The 24,590-nt window shown below is 41.2% G+C and overlaps 1 protein-coding gene across 1 annotated transcript; it reads right to left on the reverse strand.

The window, feature by feature from the left end:
* Positions 1–4,570: 4,570 nt before the first annotated feature.
* EIF4E3 (eukaryotic translation initiation factor 4E family member 3) lies at positions 4,571–21,860 on the reverse strand. Its single transcript, XM_059856955.1, has 8 exons — positions 21,787–21,860; positions 21,527–21,565; positions 13,165–13,237; positions 11,176–11,270; positions 9,102–9,162; positions 7,797–7,863; positions 6,614–6,769; positions 4,571–6,118 (listed from the first exon to the last, which is right to left on the reverse strand). Exons 1-8 carry the CDS (start codon positions 21,858–21,860, stop codon positions 6,087–6,089), a joined length of 597 nt encoding a protein of 198 aa, XP_059712938.1. The 3' UTR covers positions 4,571–6,086.
* Positions 21,861–24,590: the final 2,730 nt, after the last annotated feature.

Here is a 24,590-nt window from a genome sequence, read left to right on the forward strand (position 1 = left end):
TGCCATCTCATGGCAGCTCCAGTGCCAGCCTTTCAAAGGAGATCACTTGCTTTCAGCTCTTTGCAGGTGCCTTCTTGTTGAGCTGGTGAGGCCTTAAATTTATAAACTCGCAAAAAGAAACACACACCCCCCCCCCAAAAAAAAAAACAAAACCACACAAAAAAACCTGAAAAGATTAAATGAGAGTTTTTGGTAATGACCTAAAAACTTTAGAAACTTATGAGCCTTCCAAGGAAGAAGAACAATCAGCAGAGATAACTTCTTTACTAAGAAGCAGGAAGGATGGAGATGAGGGCCATGAAGACGCTCACATCACTTTTGTAGCTAGCTTGACTCCAGAGGGAGAAACTTTACCCTGATTGCTTCTGAAAACATGGAGAAAGGCTGCCCTGTGCTCCTGGGGTCAGGCATCCTGCTGGGAGAAACTCCAGGAAAGTCACCAGCTGACCCCCACCACAGAGTCACAGCAAGAGCGTGGGGGATCCGAGACACAAAGCCAGAAGAGTGGCACTGCTGCTGCTGCTGCAGAGTGTAGTTGTAGGGAGTGACTAACAAGCTGGCTGGGAAATACTGAACACAAAAAAACCCAAAAAAGTCTCCCCAAAATTATTGCAAAGTGAAAAAAAAAAAAGCCATTAAGCTTTCTATGCAGACTGTGCTTGTGCCACAATGCAGGATCATCTCCCAGTTAACCTGGCAGGCCAGCCTGTCCTTTCACAGGCAAATATTATTTTGAAAGGTTGCTAAGAGCCAACAGTGCTAATGCATTTGGGTCAGGATTTTCCTACTCCAAACCTCCTATTTTGTGACCAAAGACATGCAAGAAAAATCCCTTCTACCTTTGATGGGATTTACAGTATGATCCACCCCACGGCTGTGACAGCTCCAGCAAGGAGGCAGGGGTGCCAGGATGGGTGCTTCCCTGGTGGGAGGCCATGGAATATGATTACCCAGAGAGGGCACATCATGGCACAGGATTACATGTACCATCCATCACTTGCTGACTGGGTTGTTTTCTCTTTGCACACTTGTATGGAAATGTAACTACAAAACATTCCTCTTAGCTGTTCTCTTATGTGCAAATATAGCTTTAAATGACTTCTCTAGGAAAGAATCCTCACTATTTTATACAAATTGTCTTGCATGTTTATTACACAGAATCATGATCCAAAAAGAAGGGGATCCATCCCATGCCTGTTCATAACTCTGTTACACATTATGAGCTGAACATACTCCAGGCCCCCTCACATGATGAATGATACCTCCTTCAATTCCAGCCTGCTCCCATGTGCTTATTTATTTATGGAGCCATGGTGCTGATGGATACGCTCCCAGTTCCTCCATGAGACAGAGCACATCACAGGCACTGGCCTTGCCATGGGCAGTTTGGAGAGGGAGCAGTAAAAGCTGAAACTCTGCTCCTGGCCTCACCACTGTGCAGGAACACCCCAGGACTGCTCCAAAACTGCTGCACTTCCCACTGACATTGTTCCCAACAGCTGGTAGTTCTCCCCCACATTTAAAGCCCTTTTTCCTGCCCCTTGATGATGAGCAGAGCACCAGGCTGGACTCAAGAGCCATCAGGTGCATGGATGCCCACCCACCCACTCCAGGAATGTGCCTGGGAGGTACCCACGGGGATGTCTTCTGCTGTATTTAGCTTGGCTTGCTTGTCCAGCCCATTCCATTGTCTGCACAGCCTCGGGGAGAGTGGAAGGAAACAATGTACTGCCCAGCCAAGCAAAACACAGGGAGGTCAAAAGCTGCCGCGCAGCTTCTTGGAGATGACACATGCTCCCAAGGCAGGTCCACTTGTCTCCTGGCACAGGAGCATCCTGCAAAGCCCTGCACTAACACCACAGCTCCCAGCTCTGGCACCTGCACACACCACCTCCCTCCCAGGGATGAGGTTCTGTAACCTGGGTGGGAGGAAGTTGCTGGGGTGGGTAGTCCCCATGCAGAGCACAGCCCCTATTCCCCTGCACCGTGGTATATACGGCTTCAGAAATAATCCAGTGTTCATTACCTTGTCAAATTAAGAAATTGAGAGCTGTCAAAGTGTAGCAAAGATTGGAGGTGGCTTTTATAGCAAACCGTAGAATCTCCCACTGTTTGTCTAATCTAATTTCCTCACCCTCGTTGTCCTAAGAGAATCATTACAAGACAGGGAGAAGTAGAGAGATGAAGACAGGAACAATTTCCAACTGAAGGCACCTCCCCCTTCCATGTGTGCATACAGATGAGAGGGTTTATATAAGCTGTGTGGGATCAATAATTTCCCTCTGTCAGGTTTATGTTTTAAGACAACTCTTAGATTTTATCCCCTCTGGTTAATCTGCCATAGAAAGAATATAAAAATAAAAATATTCTTTTGTCTGGTGGCAAATACTCCTGTCTTCCAGCACTGGCATTAAGAAGGCAGTGCTAGAGAGAGCAACATGTGGTACATCTCAAGCCCCTTCAGCTGAGATAAAGCCCTGGAGGAACCAGCTGCTGTGACAGCAGAGGGTGAACAAGCTGTCCAACAACAGCAGCAAACCCAAATAAATTAATAGCCAACACTGTCTCTGCTGGGGAAGGAAAGGTTAAAACCATGCCAGCAACTGGTTGGGGACAGGCTTTTGAAGCAAAGCTGCAGTTCCTTGCCTGCTAATTGTTATGTTTTCCAAAGATGTTATCAACTAAGTTGTGTTCAACAAACTGCTATTTAATTACTAGAGTAGAATCCTGTTAATTAGCCAGCCCCAGAAGACATTCCTTCATCCCTGTTAAGTGAAATTCCCAACTAATCCCTCCAGCACTTTTTGTGTCGAAGCCCAGAGAGCAATTAGTGATAGTCACAAAGGTGAGGGGAGCATCAGAGCTCGGTCCCCACCTGCTGCCAGTGTAACACTCAGAAGTAAAAAACTGTTCATTCCTCTTACCAATGCACGGCTCTCCTTCCTGGCTCCAGTTGCCCAGGTGGCTTCAACCACAGCCTGGCCAGCATCTCCTCTTCCCGTGGGCTCCCCTGGGCTGCATCCCCTTCCTTCCTCTGTGCAGACCATGCCTGTGCCCATGCAGGAGGCTGGCAGTGCCCTTCAGCTCCACACCACCCTCCACCGACCACCCTGCAGCATCTAAGCTTTCCCCAGCAGGATGCAGTGAGCGCTTTTACAAGGTGCTACAAACACTTCTAAACACAACCAGAACTCTCCTCTTAGCTCTCATCTCACCTGGCTTCCCAGATGTATCAAGGATAGTTCCACAAAATTCACAGAACAGCCTGGATAAATGTGACAAGTGCTCCAGTTACAGAAAAAAATTCAGCCTTTCTAGAGAGTGCCCGAGGGCACCATTCCAGTGTGGAAAGGATCAACCAGGGCTTGTTCCCACCCCAAGAGGGAAGCCAGTTTCTTTCATTTCATTCTTTCATTTCATTCAGTCTGGAGTTTCTTTGGAATTAAATGTTTTCATTTTACATTGAAGTGCCAGCAGAAATTAATTTTGATAGGAAGTTGTAGGCACTTCTCTGATAATCCATTTAAACAATTTAGAAGATTTTTAAGTACTAGGGGGCTCATTTAATCAAGTTCAATAAAGCAAATCTCCAGGTGAAAATAATCATTATTTAAAAGAGTATAAAAATTAACTGTTCAAAGTGATTTGGTATAAATACATCCCTACAGATGTAGGGATGAAAGGACAGTTCAAAAATTCCACTAAGTCTTTAAATCAATGGTTGCAAAATTCCAATATGCAATTTGTCATGTTCTTATGAACTCGCACTGCCCAGTTTGATCCAAGCCCAGTCCTGGATTGTAGCATAAGAGACACTGAATTTTAGTTGAGAAGATCTCCATCAACCCTTATTCTAAGTAATATTAACAACAACTATCAGAATTAAGGCATAAGGAAAAAAATAGAATCCCTGATTTTATAGACTAGGGCTTAGAAGAATGAAAAATTTACAACAATTTTAAATATGGACCTTGACAGTCAGGACCTGTTAAATTTAGTCAGGACTTTATTAATTTTAAATATGGACCTGTAGCTACCCTACAGCTAGAATGATGTCTCTAAGTCTTTACCCAGTGTTGAAGCAGAGAGGTTTTTAGTATTAAAGAGGCACACAAGGCAACAACATAAAAATATTTGCCTGCAGTTGGATGAATAAAGTAATACCTTAAACGGGAAAGTTCCAGTGACATCACCAGATCAGCCCCTTCTGCCAGCAGCTCCAGCTCTACCGGAATCAACATCCGTCCTGAAAACAAACCTGGGGAAGAAATAAGAGGCTGTGGCTTGTTTCCAAAAGTAAAAGGAAGCAGAGTGAGAGGTACATGATTAATTCTCCATTAGTATTCCACTTACATTTCCTCCAAAGATAGGGAAATATTTCAAGTGAGAAATCTTGCTCATCAAGCAGTTGAAAACATTTCTCCTCACTGTGTTCTAACCCTCACTTCTCTGAAGTCACCTTTCCCCTCCATCACACAGGCCTGGAGGCTGTCCAGGTACATCCCTGCAAGTATCCACTGGTACTGCACACTTCTTCACTGAAAAAAAATTAATCTAAGAACAAAACAGCTTTTAAGAGAGTAAGTTTTAATGTAAACTACACAGGTTTGAAAAAGCAGGACCAGTAACATTTCATCACAGAAAGCAATTACAGAAGCAAGATGCTTGGATTTTAGAAAATGCGTTTAATTAATAATGCTCATTAACTACACAGTTTTAATCCATAAATACAAGTTAAAGTCATAAGTACAAGATAAAATTGTAAAAAAAAATCTCAAATGTGCAATACTTATTTTTAAATTTATTTGATTTTTATGGCTGCCTCTTAATATACTAAAGATGTGGAAATCAGTGCAACTTAAAGAGCTACCAGACAAAAAGCTCTAAAGGATGAAGGAGTGCTCAGCAGAGGGTATGTTCATCTCTACCTTGCACCTTCTTGTTAAAGGAACCACATCAATCTTTGGTAGTATATTAAAACACCTCAAATAGTTTACAGAGACAAATATTTAAAGGTTAACACTCTTTATATTCCTATTCAAACTGCAACACAAATTTCTTTTCTGTATTTTTTGTTTATTTTAAAAAGGACACTTAGGAAGTTTTGAGGGCTTGAAATGACAGACAATGGGATCTCTTCCTTTGCACTGAAGTAAGCAGCAATTCTGACACTGACCTAGTAGGTGCAGGCATGGGCCTGACATACTTAAGGAAATGGAAGGAATGGATCCAGTTTGTACAATTCATTAGAAATTATTCATGACACTTTTTTATGGATGTACAGAAAGATACCATAAGACAGCATACAATATAAAACCATAAATATCCTATCACCCTTAAGTACGAGGTGTGGAGTCTGCAGGGCTTCCTACTGAGAAATTTCTGATTCTAACCTGAACAAGGGCTCTTCTGAAATCAATACAATCAAAAGACATTAACATCATCCTACACAGGGTTAGTCCCAATATAAATGTGTTTTCTTTAATTGCTCATTTAAGGTACCTTTTTCTATTTACATTTATAGTATATGCTGTTGTCAGTGCAAGACCAGATTACACCGAACACATTAGAATAAATGCAGTGCAATTTCTTTGTCTCTTGGGACAAACCAGTGAGTAAACTTTAACATGATAGGAATGTTTCAAAGTGAAAATTGAAAACACATTTCCCCAAGCAAGGGTTCCTCTATGTACAGCACTTCTTGGAAAAGCAGCATAGCATCTCTGCATGTTTGCTTTTCACTAAGTACAGCACAGAAGAAAAGCCAACTATCTTAAAATGGGAACAAATATAATCAGGGTGAACAAACAAGTGGCCGAAATATTTTTTAGAGAAACAGCTAAGAACTAAAAATGCCAACTCAACATGAAGCAATGAATCATGTATTTAGTGGTCAAGGCAACTGTTCAGGCTTTTTTTCATTTTCAGTAGCAATAGGCCAGTGTGAAATGTCAGAAACTCAAAAGGGCCAACCCCATGTAGCACTTCTGCAGGGCTTCCACCATCCTCCTCCTTGTCCAGACCATCTTAAAACACCAAATAACCACAAATGATCTTGGCATACAATGCACTCAATGCTTTCCACATCAGCCTTCAAAAGCATGATGCTCTCTGTGGGCTAGGGAAGAGAAGAGGAAAAAAAAGGAATAGAAAAACATGTAAACTCTGTCAAGGAGTTGAAAAGATTAAAAACAGAGAAGATAAAAATGTATAAATCAGTCAAGGGAAAGCACAATGTGCCAACAACTGTTTGATAATACATTTATAGGGAGCCTAAAATATGAGATCCCTTAAAATCCTGATTGAAAATGGTTCCTCTAAATTAATGCTTAAATTGGACAGTATGAAGTTTGAGAGTTATTAAGAGATTTGTTTAATTTGTTTTGGGAATCAGGCACATTAAACACAAAACAAAACAGATTGTACAATGAAATTTAAAATATCTTTTGAATGATAACTAACTTCTACCTCGAAGGGACATAATTTAACGCAATGTCAGCGTCTACATTCCTAAGTGATTAATGATGAATCAGGCAGGATATTTCCATAGAAATACCCTACCAGCATCTTGTTTTCCTAGTGAAGGTAGAAATGAACAGTACAAAATACTTACACTTATAAAAGACCGCTTTAAAAGATGTGTGTGGAAGAAGTTTATGAATCTTTTCTAAAACTTTTGCTTCATTTGCTGAAGAGGAATTCATGTTCCAGACTTGCACAACATCTTCACGGTCACGAACACTGACACTAACCCCTATTACTTCATCATCTGCACAGAAGGGGAAGAACCATCAAGGAATACTTTAAAAGTGAGACATGTCTAATTTGCTACTTATGTATTATGAAACAGTGCCCAAAAGCTGGAAAAAAAAATAAAGATGTGAAAAAAAGAGCAATCTCCAGTGAGGAAAATACCAATGTTCAAACCAGACAAAGTAGTTACCAGAAAGAAGTTATTGGAAATATTACCTCATGGCATTTTTTATGAAGTGCCATAGGATTATTCATCTTTGCTATTAGCACTCTTAGATTTGATTAGAATGGAATCACAAGACTCCCTCCAGTAAGGTCAGCAATATGAACTACTAAAGACAATTTACCCACAGTGATGTCTACAAGCAGAAATGGGAGGATGAGAGTGAAACAACTAAAACCCCAGGAAAAGTACCTGGTGGAGATCAGACACCAGCTTTTCCAGACTTTACTCTCTTTTTCCTTTACATTTTGTCAAGGCAGCAACAGAAAAAAATAAAACAAAATTCATGAAATTAGTAAAGCCCCAGTCAGGCTGCTGCTGCCAGTGCTGGTAACTCAGTGCTACACTGAAGAAGCCATTTCTGGTGTGAAGTTCTCAGGATGCAGCTGTGTGGAGAGCTCAACGGCCATGGCACAGCTGGGAGCAGTGGCTGCTCCAGCTGTGAGCTCCATGGCACAGCTGCTGTGTGCATCCTAAGGAAAGGGTCACTAACAATGCACAAAGGTGTGTCAGTCAGAAGCACAAGGCCAAGGGCAAGAACCACCTCTGTGGACATCAGAAAATCATATGTTTGCTTAAAGTGACCCCAAGACAACCCTATCAGTGTATAAAGGGTGTGAGAGTCCATTTAAAAGGTTATTTCTGAACTGCTCTGTAAACTTGAGAAAGGCCATTCTTTATCGTGGAACGATAGCCAGTGAAAGACAATTCCTACCAGGATATTCACTGTCACTGTAACAGCCACTTTTATCAGATATTCACACTTAGAAGAGAAGCAAATATGGTGAAAAGATTGATGGAGAAATGTCTCAATCATTACCTGCTGCACAACAATCTGTAAACTGCTCTCCAATAGTTGCTAGCAGTAGCTCTTTCCAAACTGCAGCCTAAGGAGGCAGAAAAATATTACATTCATATTATTATTTCTTATATTGAAAGTTAGATTGTCTAGCTCAGTTTTGAGTGTCTTCTCTTTCTGAGGTTGTCTAGACAAAAAGGAATATTTATTGTAAGAGCATGCTGTGTTATATAATTAAATGTTGGGTAGGTACAAGATGTTTCATCTTAGCCAAGGAGATGCTGTGCCCACGTTTGATGAAGAATGAAGCAAAAAAAAAAAAAAGATAATCAGGCATAAAGGTGTTATTTATGCTATTTACAAGGCACTGAAAGCTGGCTGAAGTTTACCTTCAAGCAAACCTTTCAGAAGTGACTGAGGCCATGTGGTGCTTAGTTTGAGAGATCAAAAGTATCTTCATGTCAAAAAGTGGCTGTCATTCAGCCTCTGAAAAACAAGGCCTCTGGGGTCCCTAAATTCACTGCCCAGTAATTCAGGCTCTCCAAACCACTTGTCACTTCTGACAATCTTCACACCTTGGATTATAGGAGGAAAAAGACAATTTCAATTTCAGTCTTTTGTGACCACTTGGGACTGCGGGGGAGGAAAGCTGCAACTCACAAGGAAAAAGCCCACAGGCAAAAATCAATTAACTTTGGGCTGAAATTTTGACTACCATCTTTCAGCATTTAATGCCTTCTGCAAGGCTGTCACATTTTTCTGACACTTCACTTTTTCTGTTTAAAGGCCTGATGCAGAGCACACTTACACACATAAACACCATGTGTAAAGAGGTCAAACCTCCTTTCTGTGGCAGTTCACAGAAGTTATTCACATGCATTTGATTAGAGAGGCAAAGAGAAACACAGTTATTTCATTAGAGCTCAAGGATATGCCCAAATAGACTTCATCTTTCACACTTTAAAATGAAAAAATATATATAATTTAGCACAGATTATAGGTCTTTCTATTTTTTTTGTATGCCTATAAGCAAACAGTCTTGAGAACAAAGGTGATTATAAATTACCATGATTCCAAACTGAAACACTGTAGCTTTCATTATTTTTCATAATACATTGCCAAATGTTATCTAAAGCAAGAGATACGTAATTATTGGAAAGTAAACTTCTGCTCTTTGACTTTAAAAGGTTATGAAAGTTAAAGTAGTGTTTGGTTGTTGTGTTGGGTGATGTAAGAAGTAAAAACCTTTACAACAGCTTTATCAAACAGAGGTTAAAGAAACTCCCTTACTAAACAAGGTCTGAGTAAAGAGTCAATGTAACATACCGTACTTTCTTTAGGGACCTTCATTTTCCATATACCTCCTTTGGCATTGCTTTCTTCTTCCCTGTTATGGGAAATAGATCAGTGAAAATACACATTCAAGTCCACATCTAGATAACCCTGTGTTCGTGGTTTAATTTTCCCAGAAAAATCCCATCTGAAATGCAATTACTAACTCCAGGCAGCATGACTCTGACTTCTGACATCAGAGATAATTCTTTCATTGTTCATATGAAACATATCTCTCAACACCTAATCCTTTTCCTAAGTTTTGTGAGTTGGAAAACACTTGTATTTTCCCTGACTACAGACCATCTTTGAAGTGGCTGCACACTGCATGGGAACAAGCCACAAAACAATTTTACATTTTACTATGGTAACCTTTAATTTTGGAAAACCTCTGGCATATTTTCACAGAAGCTACTTTTTACTCTTCCATTTATTCAGTTTAATAAAAGAACATGAGCACACTTCATTTCAGTTTTGTGACAGCTAAAAATTAATTGCCCTTATTAAAAAAAGACTGGAGCTGCTGCAGGTCAGGGCAGATGTAACCATTAAACTGCCTTGTAATGACAAAGGCACAGTGCACTAATCTGTGAGCTTCTCAAGTTTATTCTGTCACAATGGTTTTCTAAGACTTTCAATTAGGGCTTCTAGTTTCCTGTTAAAACTCTGTAAAGGCCAAATTAAAGGAATAACCTAAAAATTCATCTTTGGAATATCTATACCCAGTGTGATACCTATAGATTCCTCAGGATCAATGGTCTCCCATCAATCCTGACGGATGCTGGGGAAAAGAGGGGGAAACTTTGGGAAGACATCTTCAAAAATCTGCCTCCTCAATTCTTACTTCAAGATTTCTCTTTCTTTCTAAAAGAAAAAAATATAAAATGCTGAAATTGGTCAGGATACTGTAATGGTAATCTGAGAAAAGCTTCTTGGCAGTAATTATTGAAAATTTAGCAAATTACTGATGATGAGGTCAATCTCTTGCAATCCCTTTCCTAAAATGCAAAATTACTTTGATAGGCTTAAAAAAGTGTTTCATTTTCAGAAATTATCTTTGCATTTTACACCTCTAGTAGTCGCTTAATAAATGAAAACTAAAAATATTTTTTAAAATCCCAAAAAAATCAAACCCCTAAAGGCTCTCATTCATCCTTACAAAGATATGAAGGCCTGGACATGATGGTCCAGTGGATTTATACAGATATCAATGTTTTCTCATACCCACATTAGCTATCCTGACAAGTCACAGTATTTTCAGAAAAGTGACATAGACTTTCAGATGCATTTCACTTTAGAAAATTTACATTTCCAGTAGATTAGGACAGAAGTCTCCTGTAGCAAGTCACCACAAAGTTAGACAACTATGATTAAGTTAAAGAACCCTAATGCAATCACAATCTACGTAAATGATGCCAAAAAGATCGAAACTCTTCAGAAAGTGCTGAGGTTCTCTGAGATGCAACAGAACTGCAACAGGAAGAAGGGATGCAAAGTTTGATTTCTGAAAGGAAAATATCAATTATTTATATTTTATTCCATTACTATCCTACAATCAAGTAGGAATTTGCTGCAAATAATCACCTCATAATGTCTTTAATTACTTTTGATCCAGGGTGCATGGGCATGTATAGGCATATGAAGCATGGACTTCACCTGTACCTTTGCACAGGTGAAAAAGGAGTGAAGGACCATCAGTTGTTTGCACCTTTATTTCACCAGCTTCAGTGGAAAGAAAATTATGTGCAAACTAAAAAAATTCAAATAGAAGTAACTTATTGTGTGTATTCCTAAATTGAAATTCAGAGTCATATTCTAATTCCTCAGCTATTTTTGTACATTTACATCTAGAGGTGGACAATGAAATTACAGTCTATGTTTTTAATAAAGACTCTTTGGTACAAGTCACTTTTAAACTGAACAAGAACCTCGGGGTATTTCTTTCATTGGTCTCCTGAGTTCAGGTGTTTGCAGCTGACAGAAACAAGACCCTCCTGTCCCAAACCTTTCACTCCTTCAAGTTATTCCAGTGCCCATTCCCAGAAATGTCTGATGACAGCACACGTACCAAAGCGGGCGCCTTTCTCCCCGCATTAAATGGTAGCTACATCTCAGAGGCAAGTTTGTCACGGGAGGAATGTTGTTGTAGACACTCCAGAAATCCTTGAAAAGGAAAAATATTAGTTGCATTAACACAAGAGAGTGTTTCATGCAGATTTATTTCCTTGCTAATTTCCTCTGAACCAATTACACATCCTTCTCCTGGAGAATGGGCACCTTCTATGTAATAATAAAATGCTCTGAAAGCAACTTCTTACAGAATCATTTCTACTTTTATTTTTTTTAGATACCAATCCTGCATATGTGAAGGTGGAAAAAAGGGAAGCAGTCCAAATGCAGATTATCCTTTTGAATCCAGAGGAAAAAAAAAATCATCAAAACCAGAGTTACACTGACTATGTCAGAACAAACCAGTACATAAAACTTCCTTAGCATATTAAAAAGATAAAAATATATCAAATATCCACCTTGCTTCACTTAAGATTTCACTTAAGTGTCATTATGATTATCCTGAGTTACAAAAACACCACAAACAATAATGCTGGTGAACTAAATGTCTAACCAGCAACCAACAATTTTGTCTGAGTGAAAGGTTTCAACCAGATGCAAAGAACCTGAGATGCACATGTTAATACAGGAGTGGGGAAGAAATGCAAAGATTCAAGTTATCAGGAACCATTGGATTACTTCCCAATGTTTCTGCTAGTAAAACCAGAAGGGAGGTTTGGGGTGGATAAAAAGGCACCCAAAAGCAGTAGTGAGTAACAGGGAGGGATGATTGAAAAGATTCCAATCTCTTCTCTCTTTATCCAACAGTTGGGAATAGAAAGGATTTTTGAAGACTTAAGTTGCACCAACATGTGGTGATGCTGTATTAATCATTAGTGCAACTCATTAAGTATTATCTAGACATAATATGTAAGTATTATCTAATACATTAAGTAATATCTAATACTTAATCACTAGTACAACTTTAGAAACAAGGATTGCAACATTATGTGATAAAATTTTGTGGCCCTTGGCAACTCTGCCTGACAGCCATTACCTCTTCCCAGCCACAAGAAGAAATTGAAGAAAAATGAAAACTTGGTATGAAATACCCATTTCAACTATGATCTTACTCTTAAATGGTTGTGTACCCAAACCCTAAAGCTACTTGCAGAAGAAGGAGCAGAGAGTACACTGGTACATGGCTGTGGAAACATTTGAGAGCTCTTTTTGTCCTGAACTAGGGCTGTGGTTTGGAAGGTTTTGTGTTTGGAAATCTCATGCAATGTACGAAGTTGTGCAGACCTTCATGAGAAAGCCTTATTTAAAACTTCAGTAGATTGCTACAGGTGTGCTTCTCAAAGAGAAGGGTCTGGCATTACCCTAAAATTTCAGAGATTTAGTGAAATAGTCAGTTTAGCACTAGGGTGAGACAAATGCCACTTTGCTACACACTTCATGCTAACTGTGGTACTAAAACAGAAATACAATTTTATTTGCAAGAGATACCCACTGCTAGGCAATGGCAGATGACATAGACTGCAGAATTTCTCCCTGCTGCAAGTATTACACAGTTTAAGGGTCCTTTAATTCAGTTTGATATAATTTTTTTTAGATACATACTCAAGGAAAAAAAAACCACAAAAAAAATCCACATGTTGCAATTTTTAGTCTTTGAGAAATTAATTTCTGTATTAGAAAAAGAAGAAAAGGCTGGAAAGATATTTAAAGTACATCAAATATTCAGTGTACTCGCAGAAACTCAGGAAGGTTTAAGAATCCACATGCCCAATCCAATATTCCTCCTCCTTTCCCCATCCAGAAAGCCAAATTAAATGCAAACACTGACTCAGTAATACAAACACACAACACCAGGACCACTCACGTTTCACACCTCAGGTAAGCAAAGCCCCAGGTGTGACTCATCCTAGGAGGAAAAACGAAACTTGAGGTGTGAAGTTACATTAATAGCATGTGGCAGCTCCTGTAGCAGAGCCAGGTGCCTTACCTGCACTGTTTGTACTGTATATATCTTCTTCAAATTTAATGCACATTCAGCTGCTGTTGCACCAGGAAGTGACCTTGAAGACAAAGCACTGATTAATTAAAATATTTATTTTATCAAGGAGGTGGAGAAGGAATGTGAATTGCATGAGTGTGAAGGTGAAACATTCACATGTCAAAGGGGAAGTCCAACTCCACATTATCACGAATCATTTAAAGATAGGCGTTGGAGTTTGAATAAATTAATACTTGCCAGGTAATTCATAAAACTAAACAGAAGTATCAGGAGTTTTAGCCAAGCAGCACAGCGCTGCCCTCAGAGCTACCACACGCCATCAAAGCTCTGCTGTTCACAGGTAACCAGAACGGGACCGCATGATCCTACCCCGGAATTATTTTCAATTGCATTTAATATACTCCAGCCCCCGTTTTTAGCATTTCAAGGCGCTGCCGGTGCTCCACACTTTGAAAAGAACGCTCATCCGCACACCTTGTGCTGCCGGGCCCTCAGAGCGGGCCGCTAGGTGGCGCAGGCGCACAGCCGGCGGGGCAGGCGGGGCACGGCGGGGCACGGCGGGGCACGGCGGGGCACGGCGGGGCACGGCGGGGCACGGCGGGGCACGGCGGGGCACGGCGGGGCACGGCGGGGCACGGCCGCACCTTCCCTCAGCCCCGCACCGCCCTCACCAGCGGTCACAGCCGCCACGAGCTCCTCGCTGCCCCTGAAGGGTGGGACACGCGTACGGGCTGAGGGGAAGCACAAGTCACACAGGTCAGGCTATGGCACCCAACGCACCCAGGGAATGTCCGTGAGTCCAGGCGGTTCTTCCACCGCCGGCACTGATGCCTTCAAGCCACATTTACCATCAGCATGCCCTGTAAAGCCTTGGGCATCCAGTGAGACATCCTTGGTCTGGTCTTGCTGCCAGACCTGGTACACCAGGTGTGGTTCAGCTCCTGTAGCTCACCCTCATACTGACCATCACCAGCTCCCACCTGGAGCTGCTTCTCTCCCTCAAGAGCCTTCAGGGGAAGCCATAAGAGGAGTGGTTGGTCTGTTCAGCCTGGAGGGAACTGAGGGGAGATTTTGTTGCACTCTACAAGTTCCTCATGAGGGAAAGCGGAGGGGCAGGCACTGATCTCTGTGGTGACCACTGATAGGACCCAAGGGAACGGCTGGAGCTGGGCCAGGGGAGGTTTAGGCTGGATATCAGCTAAAAAAGCTCTTCCCCCAGAGGGTGGTGGGGCACTGACCAGGCTCCCCAGGGAATGGTCATGGTCCCATGGCTGCCAGAGCTCCAGGAACACTTGGACAATGTTCTCAAGCACAGAGTGTGCCCCTTGGGAATGGTCCTGTGCAGGGCCAGGAGCTGGACTCAATGATCCTCATGAGTCCCTTCCAACTCAAGATATTCTGTGATCCTTTAGGCACACACAGCACCAGCTGCATCCCATCATCTGAAAGGTCTTCTCCAACCTAAATGGTTCTATTTATAATCTTTTCCATGACTCTTCAGTGCGTGAGACATGGGACGGTGCATCCCACACCCCCAGAAATCCCTGTGTTCCTGTCACTGCACTAACATCCTAACACCCACCTTATAATTCCCAGCACACAATCCCACAGGCACAATTTTGGGGGAATGAGGTCAAAATTGCTAAGGCACATTCAATTTCTTAGCACTAAAAACATTTTTCTTTCCCTTCAGAAGCTGAAGTAGGATTTCTAAAGAAAAACGAAGATCAAAGACAAAAGCAACCTCCCATTGTGTCTCAGAAGAGGAAACAAAAATGTGTAAAATTACTAAATCTGGAAACAAGCAAGAGAGCGGGTTTAAGGAAACAGAAGAAAACGCAGCTGTTGCTCCGGTACCAGCTGAAAAAAGGATAAAAGCAAACCAGATCTCAGCATCCCTCCCTGATACATCTGATCAGCATGAAATATGTCCAGGGAAACACTGAAGTTATTCTCAGTTGTTACAGATATAATTGAAGCTCTGGGCAAACCCTAGATATTCATGTAGAGGAAGAAATTTAATATGCAAAATTCCTGAAACAGCATCACATCTTCAAAAGTCTAATAATAGCTCTAAGGTTTTTTCAAGGCTCCTATTAAAATAAGCTGCTTTAAAAATACATACAAAACCAGCAGAAAAATACCTCCCAAGTTTTTCAGTATAAAACAGTAAAACTCACATCTGCTTTACTATTTGACTGTTAATTACCCAAACTAAGAGCACATTACCATGGTGGAACTGGCAGGAAACAAGCAAAAAAAAAGTCAACAAGAAATTGCCATGGCACGGCTGGTAGTCCAGTGGCTCATGAACTGTGAGAGCTCCCATAAAAAAATTGATAACTTAAAACCAGCAACAAAAAAAATCTGTCATCAGCGTGATAAAAGGAATTATCATAATAAGGTTTGGGGTTTTTTTCATGTGTGTGTTTTGGCATTTTTATGTACACTTTATATTCAGCATTAAAGAGCAAAAAGAGAAATTCACAGTATTTTACAGAAACAGAGCCAGTCAGATTACTTTTGAAAGCACACAAAAAAGGTAGTAAGTTCAAACAGACTATAAAACTCATCAAGTCATTTAACTATTTGTCAATGGAGAGTAGTGAATTCACAACCAACTACCCCTTGTTCTTTTCTTGCTAACCATACTAGCACCTCTACTAAGGCTTTGTTCCATGTAGAATGGAACACAAACAGGCAAAACCTGAGATAAATTTTGCCTCTTTTTGTCTCACCCCACTGCCCAAGAATTTACCTCTCTTCTGGACTATTTCTGCCACTGGTGGCTTAGCAGTCACCAAGGCATCTGGCATTACATATGCTGTACAACAGATATTATCATCACTTGATATCCTCGTGCTGATACTGCCACTGAGTTGCTTCAATAGTAAGGTCTACTCAAATAAAAGATTAAAATGTATTCTCTAGCCATAGCCTTCAAAGGTTACCTAGATCATCATGGTAGCCATTTAGCAAATTTAATCCCATTTAAAAGAGCAGCTAAGGCAGGTACCACTCCAAGGTTATAAAATGGTTCATTTTGATAGTTGCAAGTAATGTTTTCCAGAGAAACTGTGATCAGCTGGCAGAAAGCACCAACCAACCAGAAAATTACCTAATTTAGAAGTTATGGTGAGTGACCATTTATTCCTAGTACCCTGCCTGGTAAGTGCTCCAGGCCCACCAGATTACAGTGTTATTTCAACCTTTCATTCAGCTCTGGAAAGTGTAAGTCACTTATGGATATGAGCATGAGCACCCAAATGTTTTTATCTGAAAAACAAACAATCAAGCCAAACCAAAATCCTACTAAAAAAACATAATTGAGAAAATTATGATGCATCAATTTAAAAGTTCAGGATCATTTGCTCCAGAATTTACACCTGCACAAATTTGGTTTAATGCATGGGTATAAAGCAGGGACAGTATTTTAATCAGACAGACAGAAGAAAAAAAGCATTGAATTTCCTACAAAATTCCAGACTGCTGACAAATCTGTGTGTTTCTGTTTCACCCAGAAACTCAGCAGATCCACACAGATCCACTCAGAAGTTTTGTGCCTTGAAACCCATGAAATTGGGATTTATTTTATTTTTAGTTGAGTACATATTTTAAGTTAAGTTTAAATTAAGTTAACAGAAATGACTGATGATTTTCAAGTGAAAGAATCTCTAGAAATTCCTATTTCTGTAACTCTCCAGCAAAAACTTGCACTTTAAGGTAGGAGTAGTGAGACAATTGTGTACTTTACTAAAAACCTCAGTACATGTGGTACTACAAAACAAGAGCCTGCAAATATTGACCCTCGAAATGAAGCCATTATTGGATTCTTCCCATTCAGATAATACTGCCATCAACAATACAAATAATCCAATATGCCCTGCTGACCTGTCAGGTACTGCCATGGTGAACAACTCATTTCCAAGAACTCAACAGGCCCTGCTAATCCCCATGAGCACAGGAACAGGAAGGAGCTGGATCACAGCACCAGCCTGGCACTGACAGATCCTCTGGGGGTGGAAATACGTGTTCTGTCACCACTTCACCTACAATTATGCATCTGGTTTTCCCATGGAGAGCCTGCACATAAAATATTTCTGTGCTTCTCCTGGTCTGTTTCATGCCCTGTGATGGCACTGCATCATCAGAACATTTATAGGAGAAAATTTAGTGCAGTATCTGGACTAACTGAGTTGCCTAATCAGGCCAGAGCCACTGTACAGCATCTCGTGGTGAATCACACAGGAACGTGGAAAGAGGAATAATCTCCACAAAATGAATCCTAATGCCAGCTTTCTTTGCTACTCCTTCATTATTCCAGCACAAATAAAGAACAAAGGATGGAAAGATAAATTCCATTGTTTTATACATGAATAAAGCTCCAGGTGGTTGTGCTTATGTTAATTTCTGATGCTGAACTGTAGCTTTTCTGTTTTTCTGAAAAGAATTAAGTATAGAAGTTGTTTCATATGTGCTCACACTGGCCTTTGTTTCCCAGTGGGAATCTCATCACAGCTTTAGCGGAAGCTTTAAAAGCTGCCAAGCAGTTTTGAAAATACCCCTGTAAGTGCTTAGCCACAACTGCTTTTGGTATAAATAAGCAAAATATTTATTTACAAAGCGTAAAGTAAAAAACATGCTGTGGCAACTAAATAAATCTGGTAATCCATTCTGAATACAAAGACTGATTTCAAGCCATCAAAGCTTGTCAAAATGCACTTACTGGATTGAACATTCTTATAATATTAACCATCATTTTTCATTGTAAGCCACCTACTCATAAGCTGTAATAGATGAAATAGATGATCCTAGATAAATAAATTTTGCTATAGGGAAGAAGGGAAATTATTAAGTTTAGTTTCAAATATCTGATGTGTTCAGTTAGGAAGATTAACACATTATTAAAATGGTTCAGTTATCAAAATGTATCTACTCAGCTTTATATAGAACTCATCTACAACATACAGAGAGAAAAATCAGCATGTAAGGACAATACCTTATGTAAGAATATTTTGTCTTTCCTGGAGAAGACAAATAGCACTGCTTATTTGACAATATTTATATGCACATACTTCCCCTCACAAAGATACTGAAGAGTTAAACTATTCTTGCAAGAGAATTAAGATTGTCTAAAGGGCATTGTTTGAAGTCAGGCTAGAAAACAGGGCAAGCAGGCCATGATCCTGCAAAATAATGGGAAACTGGGAGGAGACACAGCCAGGACAGCTGACCCCAGCTGACCCAAGGGATATTCCAGACCATCTGACATTGTGCTCAGTATATAAAGTGGGGGAAGGAGGAGGTAGGAGGGATGTTTGGAGTGATGGTGTTTGTCTTCCCCAGTCAGGCGGGATGGAGCCCTGCTCTCCTGGAGGTGGCTGAACACCTGCCTGCACATAGGAAGCAGTGAATTAATTCCTTGTTTTGCTTTGCCTGCATGTGTAGCTTTTGCTTTCCCTATTAAACTGTCACTATCTCAGCCCACAACTTTTCCAGCTTTTACCCTTTAAATTCTCTCCCCGACCCTGCCGGTGGGGGAGTGAGGGAGCATCTGCATGGTGCTTGGGTTTTGTCTGGGGTTAAAAAACACTACGTGATACCCAGGCTAAGTGACAGTTGGGATTTGCAAAGTTTAATAAGCAGGATATTTGCATCATGTCCACATGTACATCAAAAAGTGTAACCATCTTCACAGCTTTGTATTTACACAAATATCACACTCAGACGCACAGACATAAATCCCATTAAGGGATGGTTTCAAGTGCATAAGGTGGCTTGTTATCCAGCACAGCCCAGTCTTTGATGGTCATGTCACTTGACTTTTGTGCAATTCTGGTGATGAATGTACTACACAATATAGTGACCAGATTGGTAATGCTCATATTTTATTTTTTATATTCAGTGATGCATATTGACACTTCATTCTAAAAAATAACTGAAAGACCATACAATGTAGAAAACCTAAGAAGGCAACCTTTCCTTTCAGAGCCAGAAGCCACTACAAGCAAAACCAGAGTCTTCCTGAAATAAGCATGAGTGTGAAGAACCACCAGCATGAATCAGCTTCCCAAGGTGGCACCAAAAGCCTCTGCAAGCCTTGCTGAAATTCCCCCTGCTCCCTAACATCACTGCAGGCAAGAATCCTACCAATGAGACATGTGGGTATGAACTTGGAAATCTGTAGAATGGACAAAATAAACAGCAAATCTAAACTCATGTTTTCCAAACTTCTAGTACTTGACCTTGGAACTTTTTAAAAAGGAAATCTCATTTGTCTTAAGTGTAAAACACCTGCCAGCTTCTCTGCACTTTCTTTGGAACTGCTGACCTGCAAGAATTTCAAGATCACAGATAGGATCTTTTTTGTCAAACTGGTGAATAACATTCCCCCAAAGCTTTCATCATGCTCATTTTCCTAAGGCATTTACGGGGTAAGATAGCAGAGAGCACTATCAGATGGTTGCTATTTCAGACACAGATACCAAGAAAGGCTTAGCACTAACAGGAAATGCAGATGCCCTGTGACATGTGTGGGATGATGGCAATGAACCAGGACCTGGCCACAAGATGCCAGCCTCCAGATGTTCAACATGTGCCAAGGCACTCACAGAAACAAGCGCTGATGTAGATAAAATAAAGGCATTTACTTCTAAAGCAGGAGATGGATCCAGTGCTGCTATGATAAAAGCAAGGCCGTGAACCCCAAGGGTAGCACATCACTAGTTGCTACAGAAAGTATCACTTAGCTGATGGATATTTATTTTAACAGCATGACTTAATGAAAAGATATGTTTTAGAGATCTTAAAATTGTATGTCATGGATCTCTTTCACAGTAATTTAATAGAAAGAGATAACTATGTATCCATCTCAACATCTATTTATCCTTAAGCATCACTTCTTCCTGCTTTTCTCTGCAAGTACAGGGTAAAATGTAGCAGCAGTCAAAAATCAATATCATCTCCTGAGGAAACAGCACTGCTCCACACTAGGTACTACTGAAGTCGGTTAAGCAAGTGCCCACCGTTATATTCTACAGAAAGTCCAACTGATAGAAGCCTAAGCCTCCATCAAATCTCTGTGGATGTACCAGTAAATGTCCCAGCCACTTCTGTGAGGCTCTGCAGAGAGATATGAACTTCCACAGACAGCAGTAAATTAAGATCATGGTTTCATTTCTTGTCTGCTTTTTAATACCTTAAATGATTTTTGAGTGTATAAAACATGTCTTGTTTCCTGTCATTCTTGTTTCCTGTCCTTATACTGTTCCTGTTATTGGTAAGCAAAATACAGTTTTGTGTATTTATGATCCCCCTTTCTTATATATACGCTCTTGGATTTATAAGTTAAGAAACAACAGTACTAATTAAATGCATTTACGTGTGATCTGAAAAGTAAAAAAAAAAAATCTGTAGAATAACTGAATTTTAAGCATCTAAAGCATTGTGGAAGTAAGACTTAAGAAAAATAAATGAGAGGACTCAGGAACTCAAAATGGGTTTTAACTGCTGACACTGATTATAAAAAATAGACATGCTTCTCTCCACATGGCTTATGTAAACAAACACACCTGGTTGGTGACTTGATTAAACACAAGTTCAAATGCTGCTTTTTAAAAACAAAGAAGCAAAAATTCAATTTAGATCCCAAACCTGACCACAACTGCGTCACAACTGCAAAAGGAATAATCAGAAATAATTGGTGGGTTTATTTATTAGATTTGATTTGCTGGACCTGAGTTTTCAACAGTTCCTTGTTATTTCTCTGTCATGAGTTGGAAAGTTACCAGAAAAATAACTAAAGAGGAGAATTTTACCAATAGCATGGGGCACTATATTCAGTGGCAGAAAAACTGATAAACTTGCTGTCTGGAGTGGGGAGAAAGGAGAATACACCAAAAATTTGAGAAAAGGAAGCTGTAAATTAAATAACGAGATGCTAGAAAGTACATGCTAGGAAAACAACATCAAATGCTGGTAAGAAACTTCCAGTTTTGACTTTGGCACTTCTTCCCTATGCCTTGCTGTGTTCACCACAGGGGTGAGCTCCCTTGGCAGCCTCTTTCCACGGCATTAGCGGCTCAAACTTCAAGCAAACGAAGTGTAATAACAGCCTGCAAGGAACTAATAAATTTAGCCAATCCTTCAAAACGTATCACTTCGGATTTCAAGAACCGATCACCTGCGGGAGCCAAACCGGCTATTAAAGAGTTGTGAGATTCGGCATGTCACGGTCGGTGGGACCGGGTCCATCTGGGACAACGTGGAACAAACCACAGCAGCAAAGCACGACCTTTACCCTTCTATTCCCGGGGCTGGCGAGCGTCAGCTCTAAATTTAGAGCTCAAACCTGCACCGACGGTGCCTGGACCAACGTGTGTCCGCTGAACTACAGAACCGAAAGCGTTTCCAAGCCAGTTTCATCACGCGGAACCTCTCCTGACCCCCTCGATGGGGACAGGCACCAGGACGTTTCCCATTCGCAGCCCAGCATTAACTTCCTGCATCCAATCTTTGGACGAGCGAACCGCTCATCCCAGAGACGCGCATCCCCTCCTAGACGGATTTGGGGGGTTTGCCCAGCTCCCGCCGCCCCCCAGCTCCACTCACTTGTCCAGCCAGAAGGTCCATGGCGAGTGCAGCGGCAGCCCCGGCGCATCCCGCTCGGGGGGGCTGAGCGCCATCTCCCCGGGCGGGCGGGGGGCGGGACGGGGCGCGGGGAGGGGACAAGGGACGCTGAGAGGAGGGGGTGAGCGGGACTCGGGCTTGGACGAGAGGGACAGAGAGACGGGGACAAGATGCGATGGGAGGGACAGACAGACAGGAAAGGGGCAGGATGATTACAGAGATGGACGTGACTGAGGGACCATTGGAGAGCATGGGTGGCTCCCCAAAGGGGCACAGGCGCTCGCTCCATCCCATTATTTCCACTCCTGCGGGTCACAGCTGAAGGGAATCAATCGCTCATCTTCTTCCTGAGACCTTTACAACAACCCACGGCCACGAGGGGGAAACGGGGTACCCCGGTGCCATCACCCTGCACTGCGGCGCTGCTGGCAGCCCCTTCTCTGCACTTACACAGGTCACGCCGCACACCTGACAAGTCTCTGGGCTGCCTTTTTGAGCAAAATAACCTTCGTGCTCAGTTTGGCTTGGCAATGCTGACCGAAACACTAAATCTCTCTAGGACTCCCACTTTTAGGACACAAAACGCCCGCACATTCACACACGCTGCTGGCAGCCCCTTCTCTGCACATCCACAGGTCACACCACAGACCTGGCGTGTCTCTGGGGCTGCCTTAGTGCTCAAAGTAACCCTTGTGCTCAGTTTGGCTTGGCAATGCTGACCAAAACACTAAATCTTTCTAAAACCCCAAGTTTTAAGACAAAACATTTTCTACATTCACACAATGAAGGGATGGCTACTGTGCAGACTGACCATGGATGGAGACAATGCAACAATGAACCTTTCCAGATTTGGGGGAAAATAATTTCTCTGCTTTCTCATCTTCTCTGCAGCCCATTGGTTTTACAGGGAGATGTTCCTCACAATCAAACATGGACACGTGCAAAACCCCTCACGTTATTTTTAGAATAGAACTTTTCAAATTAAGATTTTCCCCATTGGGACTGTGCACAGTAGTAAAGTTAAACACCCACATAAATGATAACAGGATCAAAGACCATGAATCACATAGATTTCTTTGCAGGCACATTTAGTAGGATGAATAATTTTATATATACTTCATCCTAAAAGAAATATCAATAAAGACACTCCTTTAAAGAAATAAAAATCTAACAGTAAGAAAGGGTAGAGTTTACCCATAAAAAGCAGTCTGTACAGTGACAATGAAGAAACACAAAAAGTTAACAATTATGTTGTACAGATGGAAAATGCAAACTGCTAGTCCAAATTAAATAAGATCTGCAAAACCAGTTGCACCATCTCTTGCAATTTAATTTATTCCTCTTTATAGAGAAGGCAAGATAATGACCATTTGGGAGAACTTGAAATCTAAAAATTCATTGGTATGCCCACTCTGAGCATTTTCTCTCTATTTTAATGATGATCCCACCAAAAATGTTAATCCTGAAAAAAGCCCTACAATAAATGTCTGCATCTAGGCACAGATTTTCTTAGAAGAGCTGGAGAAGACAGGAGGAGAGTGCTAATTTCTTATGACCCAAAAGGTCCACATCTTGCCTCTGTGACTGCCAGTGTCACTTTCCATGCCTAACACATTTTTGGTGATCTCTGCTGAGGTTGCCAACACAGTATAAATTTTGGCTATGCAGCAGCATCACTCTGGAAATAAGGCCAACCCCACCAGACTCTATTACAAAAACTAACTTTGAATCCAGCACCTGCCTCTGATGGAACCACACGCTTCAGTGAAAACCTCCAGATTCCATTAAAAGGGAGCTGCTCATCAGTTAAAACATTACAGCTCATGCTGAAAACAAATCATTCTGTTATAAACAACCTGGGCTACAAGGAACACTATAGAAATAAAACCCCCACACCTCTGAGACATGGAGCGAGAGCCAGGAGGCACAGCCTGTATCATTATTCCAAATGAGATATGTAAAGCCTCCATTTATTCCTTATTTACATCAGTAAATACCAGGTTTCAGAGTGGCACAAGGAACGTTGTGGGAATCTCAACTAACAGTAAATTAATTTGGTTGTGGAGGAAGGGCAATCACAGGATGCATCAAATTAACGCATCCTTTGCCTACAGAGACTTCTAAGAAGTCGTGACACAGAGGAAAAAAAGAGTCTCCTGAGATGAATCTCAGAAGGAAAAATGATCACGAGCACAGCATCCTGATTCTGCTCAGCTACCTCATGCTGCCAGCACACCTTGAGTGAAATCATTTCAGAGATTAAAAATCCCAGGAAGTTATTACCGCTTTCAGAGAGTTATTTATAGGACTTGAATTCAAAATGTATTTTATCAGTGTTTGCTACATATTTGGAAGGTTTCTTTTTAAGGAAACCCTGGTGATGCCTCCTGAGCTCCTGTACCTTCTCAAGCAGCATTACCAGAAGCAAACTGTGTTATGGTGCAGAGATGAGTTGCTTAAAGCTTACCACCACAGAAGGGGCTTGTGGCTCCATTCCTCACACCTCCTCCCAGCCACATCTTCCTTTCCCTTGCAGGTCTCTCCAGGTAAGCTGCTAATTTTCTGCTAAGGCCTTACAAAGCAGGACAGAGAGCAGGAGTCAGCTGGTACATTAGCTCAGCTCATTTCCAATGGCTAACAGCTGAAATTTTCCCAGGTAACAACTGTGGAGAAAAAAGCCCCAACAAACTGGAGTGGGGAATATTGTTGTGCCCCCTATTATGTGCTTGTAGCACTGCTTTTCTGCACCCATTTTCAGGCACATGAACCTTTTTGCCACATAAAGG

The sequence above is a fragment of the Haemorhous mexicanus genome, chromosome 11 (genome assembly GCF_027477595.1).
Source record: "Haemorhous mexicanus isolate bHaeMex1 chromosome 11, bHaeMex1.pri, whole genome shotgun sequence".
Taxonomy (NCBI): domain Eukaryota; kingdom Metazoa; phylum Chordata; class Aves; order Passeriformes; family Fringillidae; genus Haemorhous; species Haemorhous mexicanus.

Excerpts from the sequence above, each read along its gene's own strand:
- EIF4E3 (XM_059856955.1), bottom strand. The coding sequence starts at position 21,860 with ATGGCGCTCAGCCCCCCCGAGCGGGATGCGCCGGGGCTGCCGCTGCAC. Across the intron at positions 7,864-9,101 it reads AGGTCCCTAAAGAAAGTACG|GCTGCAGTTTGGAAAGAGCT; the intron begins GTATGTTACATT and ends CTGCCTCCTTAG. Across the intron at positions 6,119-6,613 it reads TAAAGCGGTCTTTTATAAGT|CCCACAGAGAGCATCATGCT; the intron begins GTAAGTATTTTG and ends TCTCTTCCCTAG.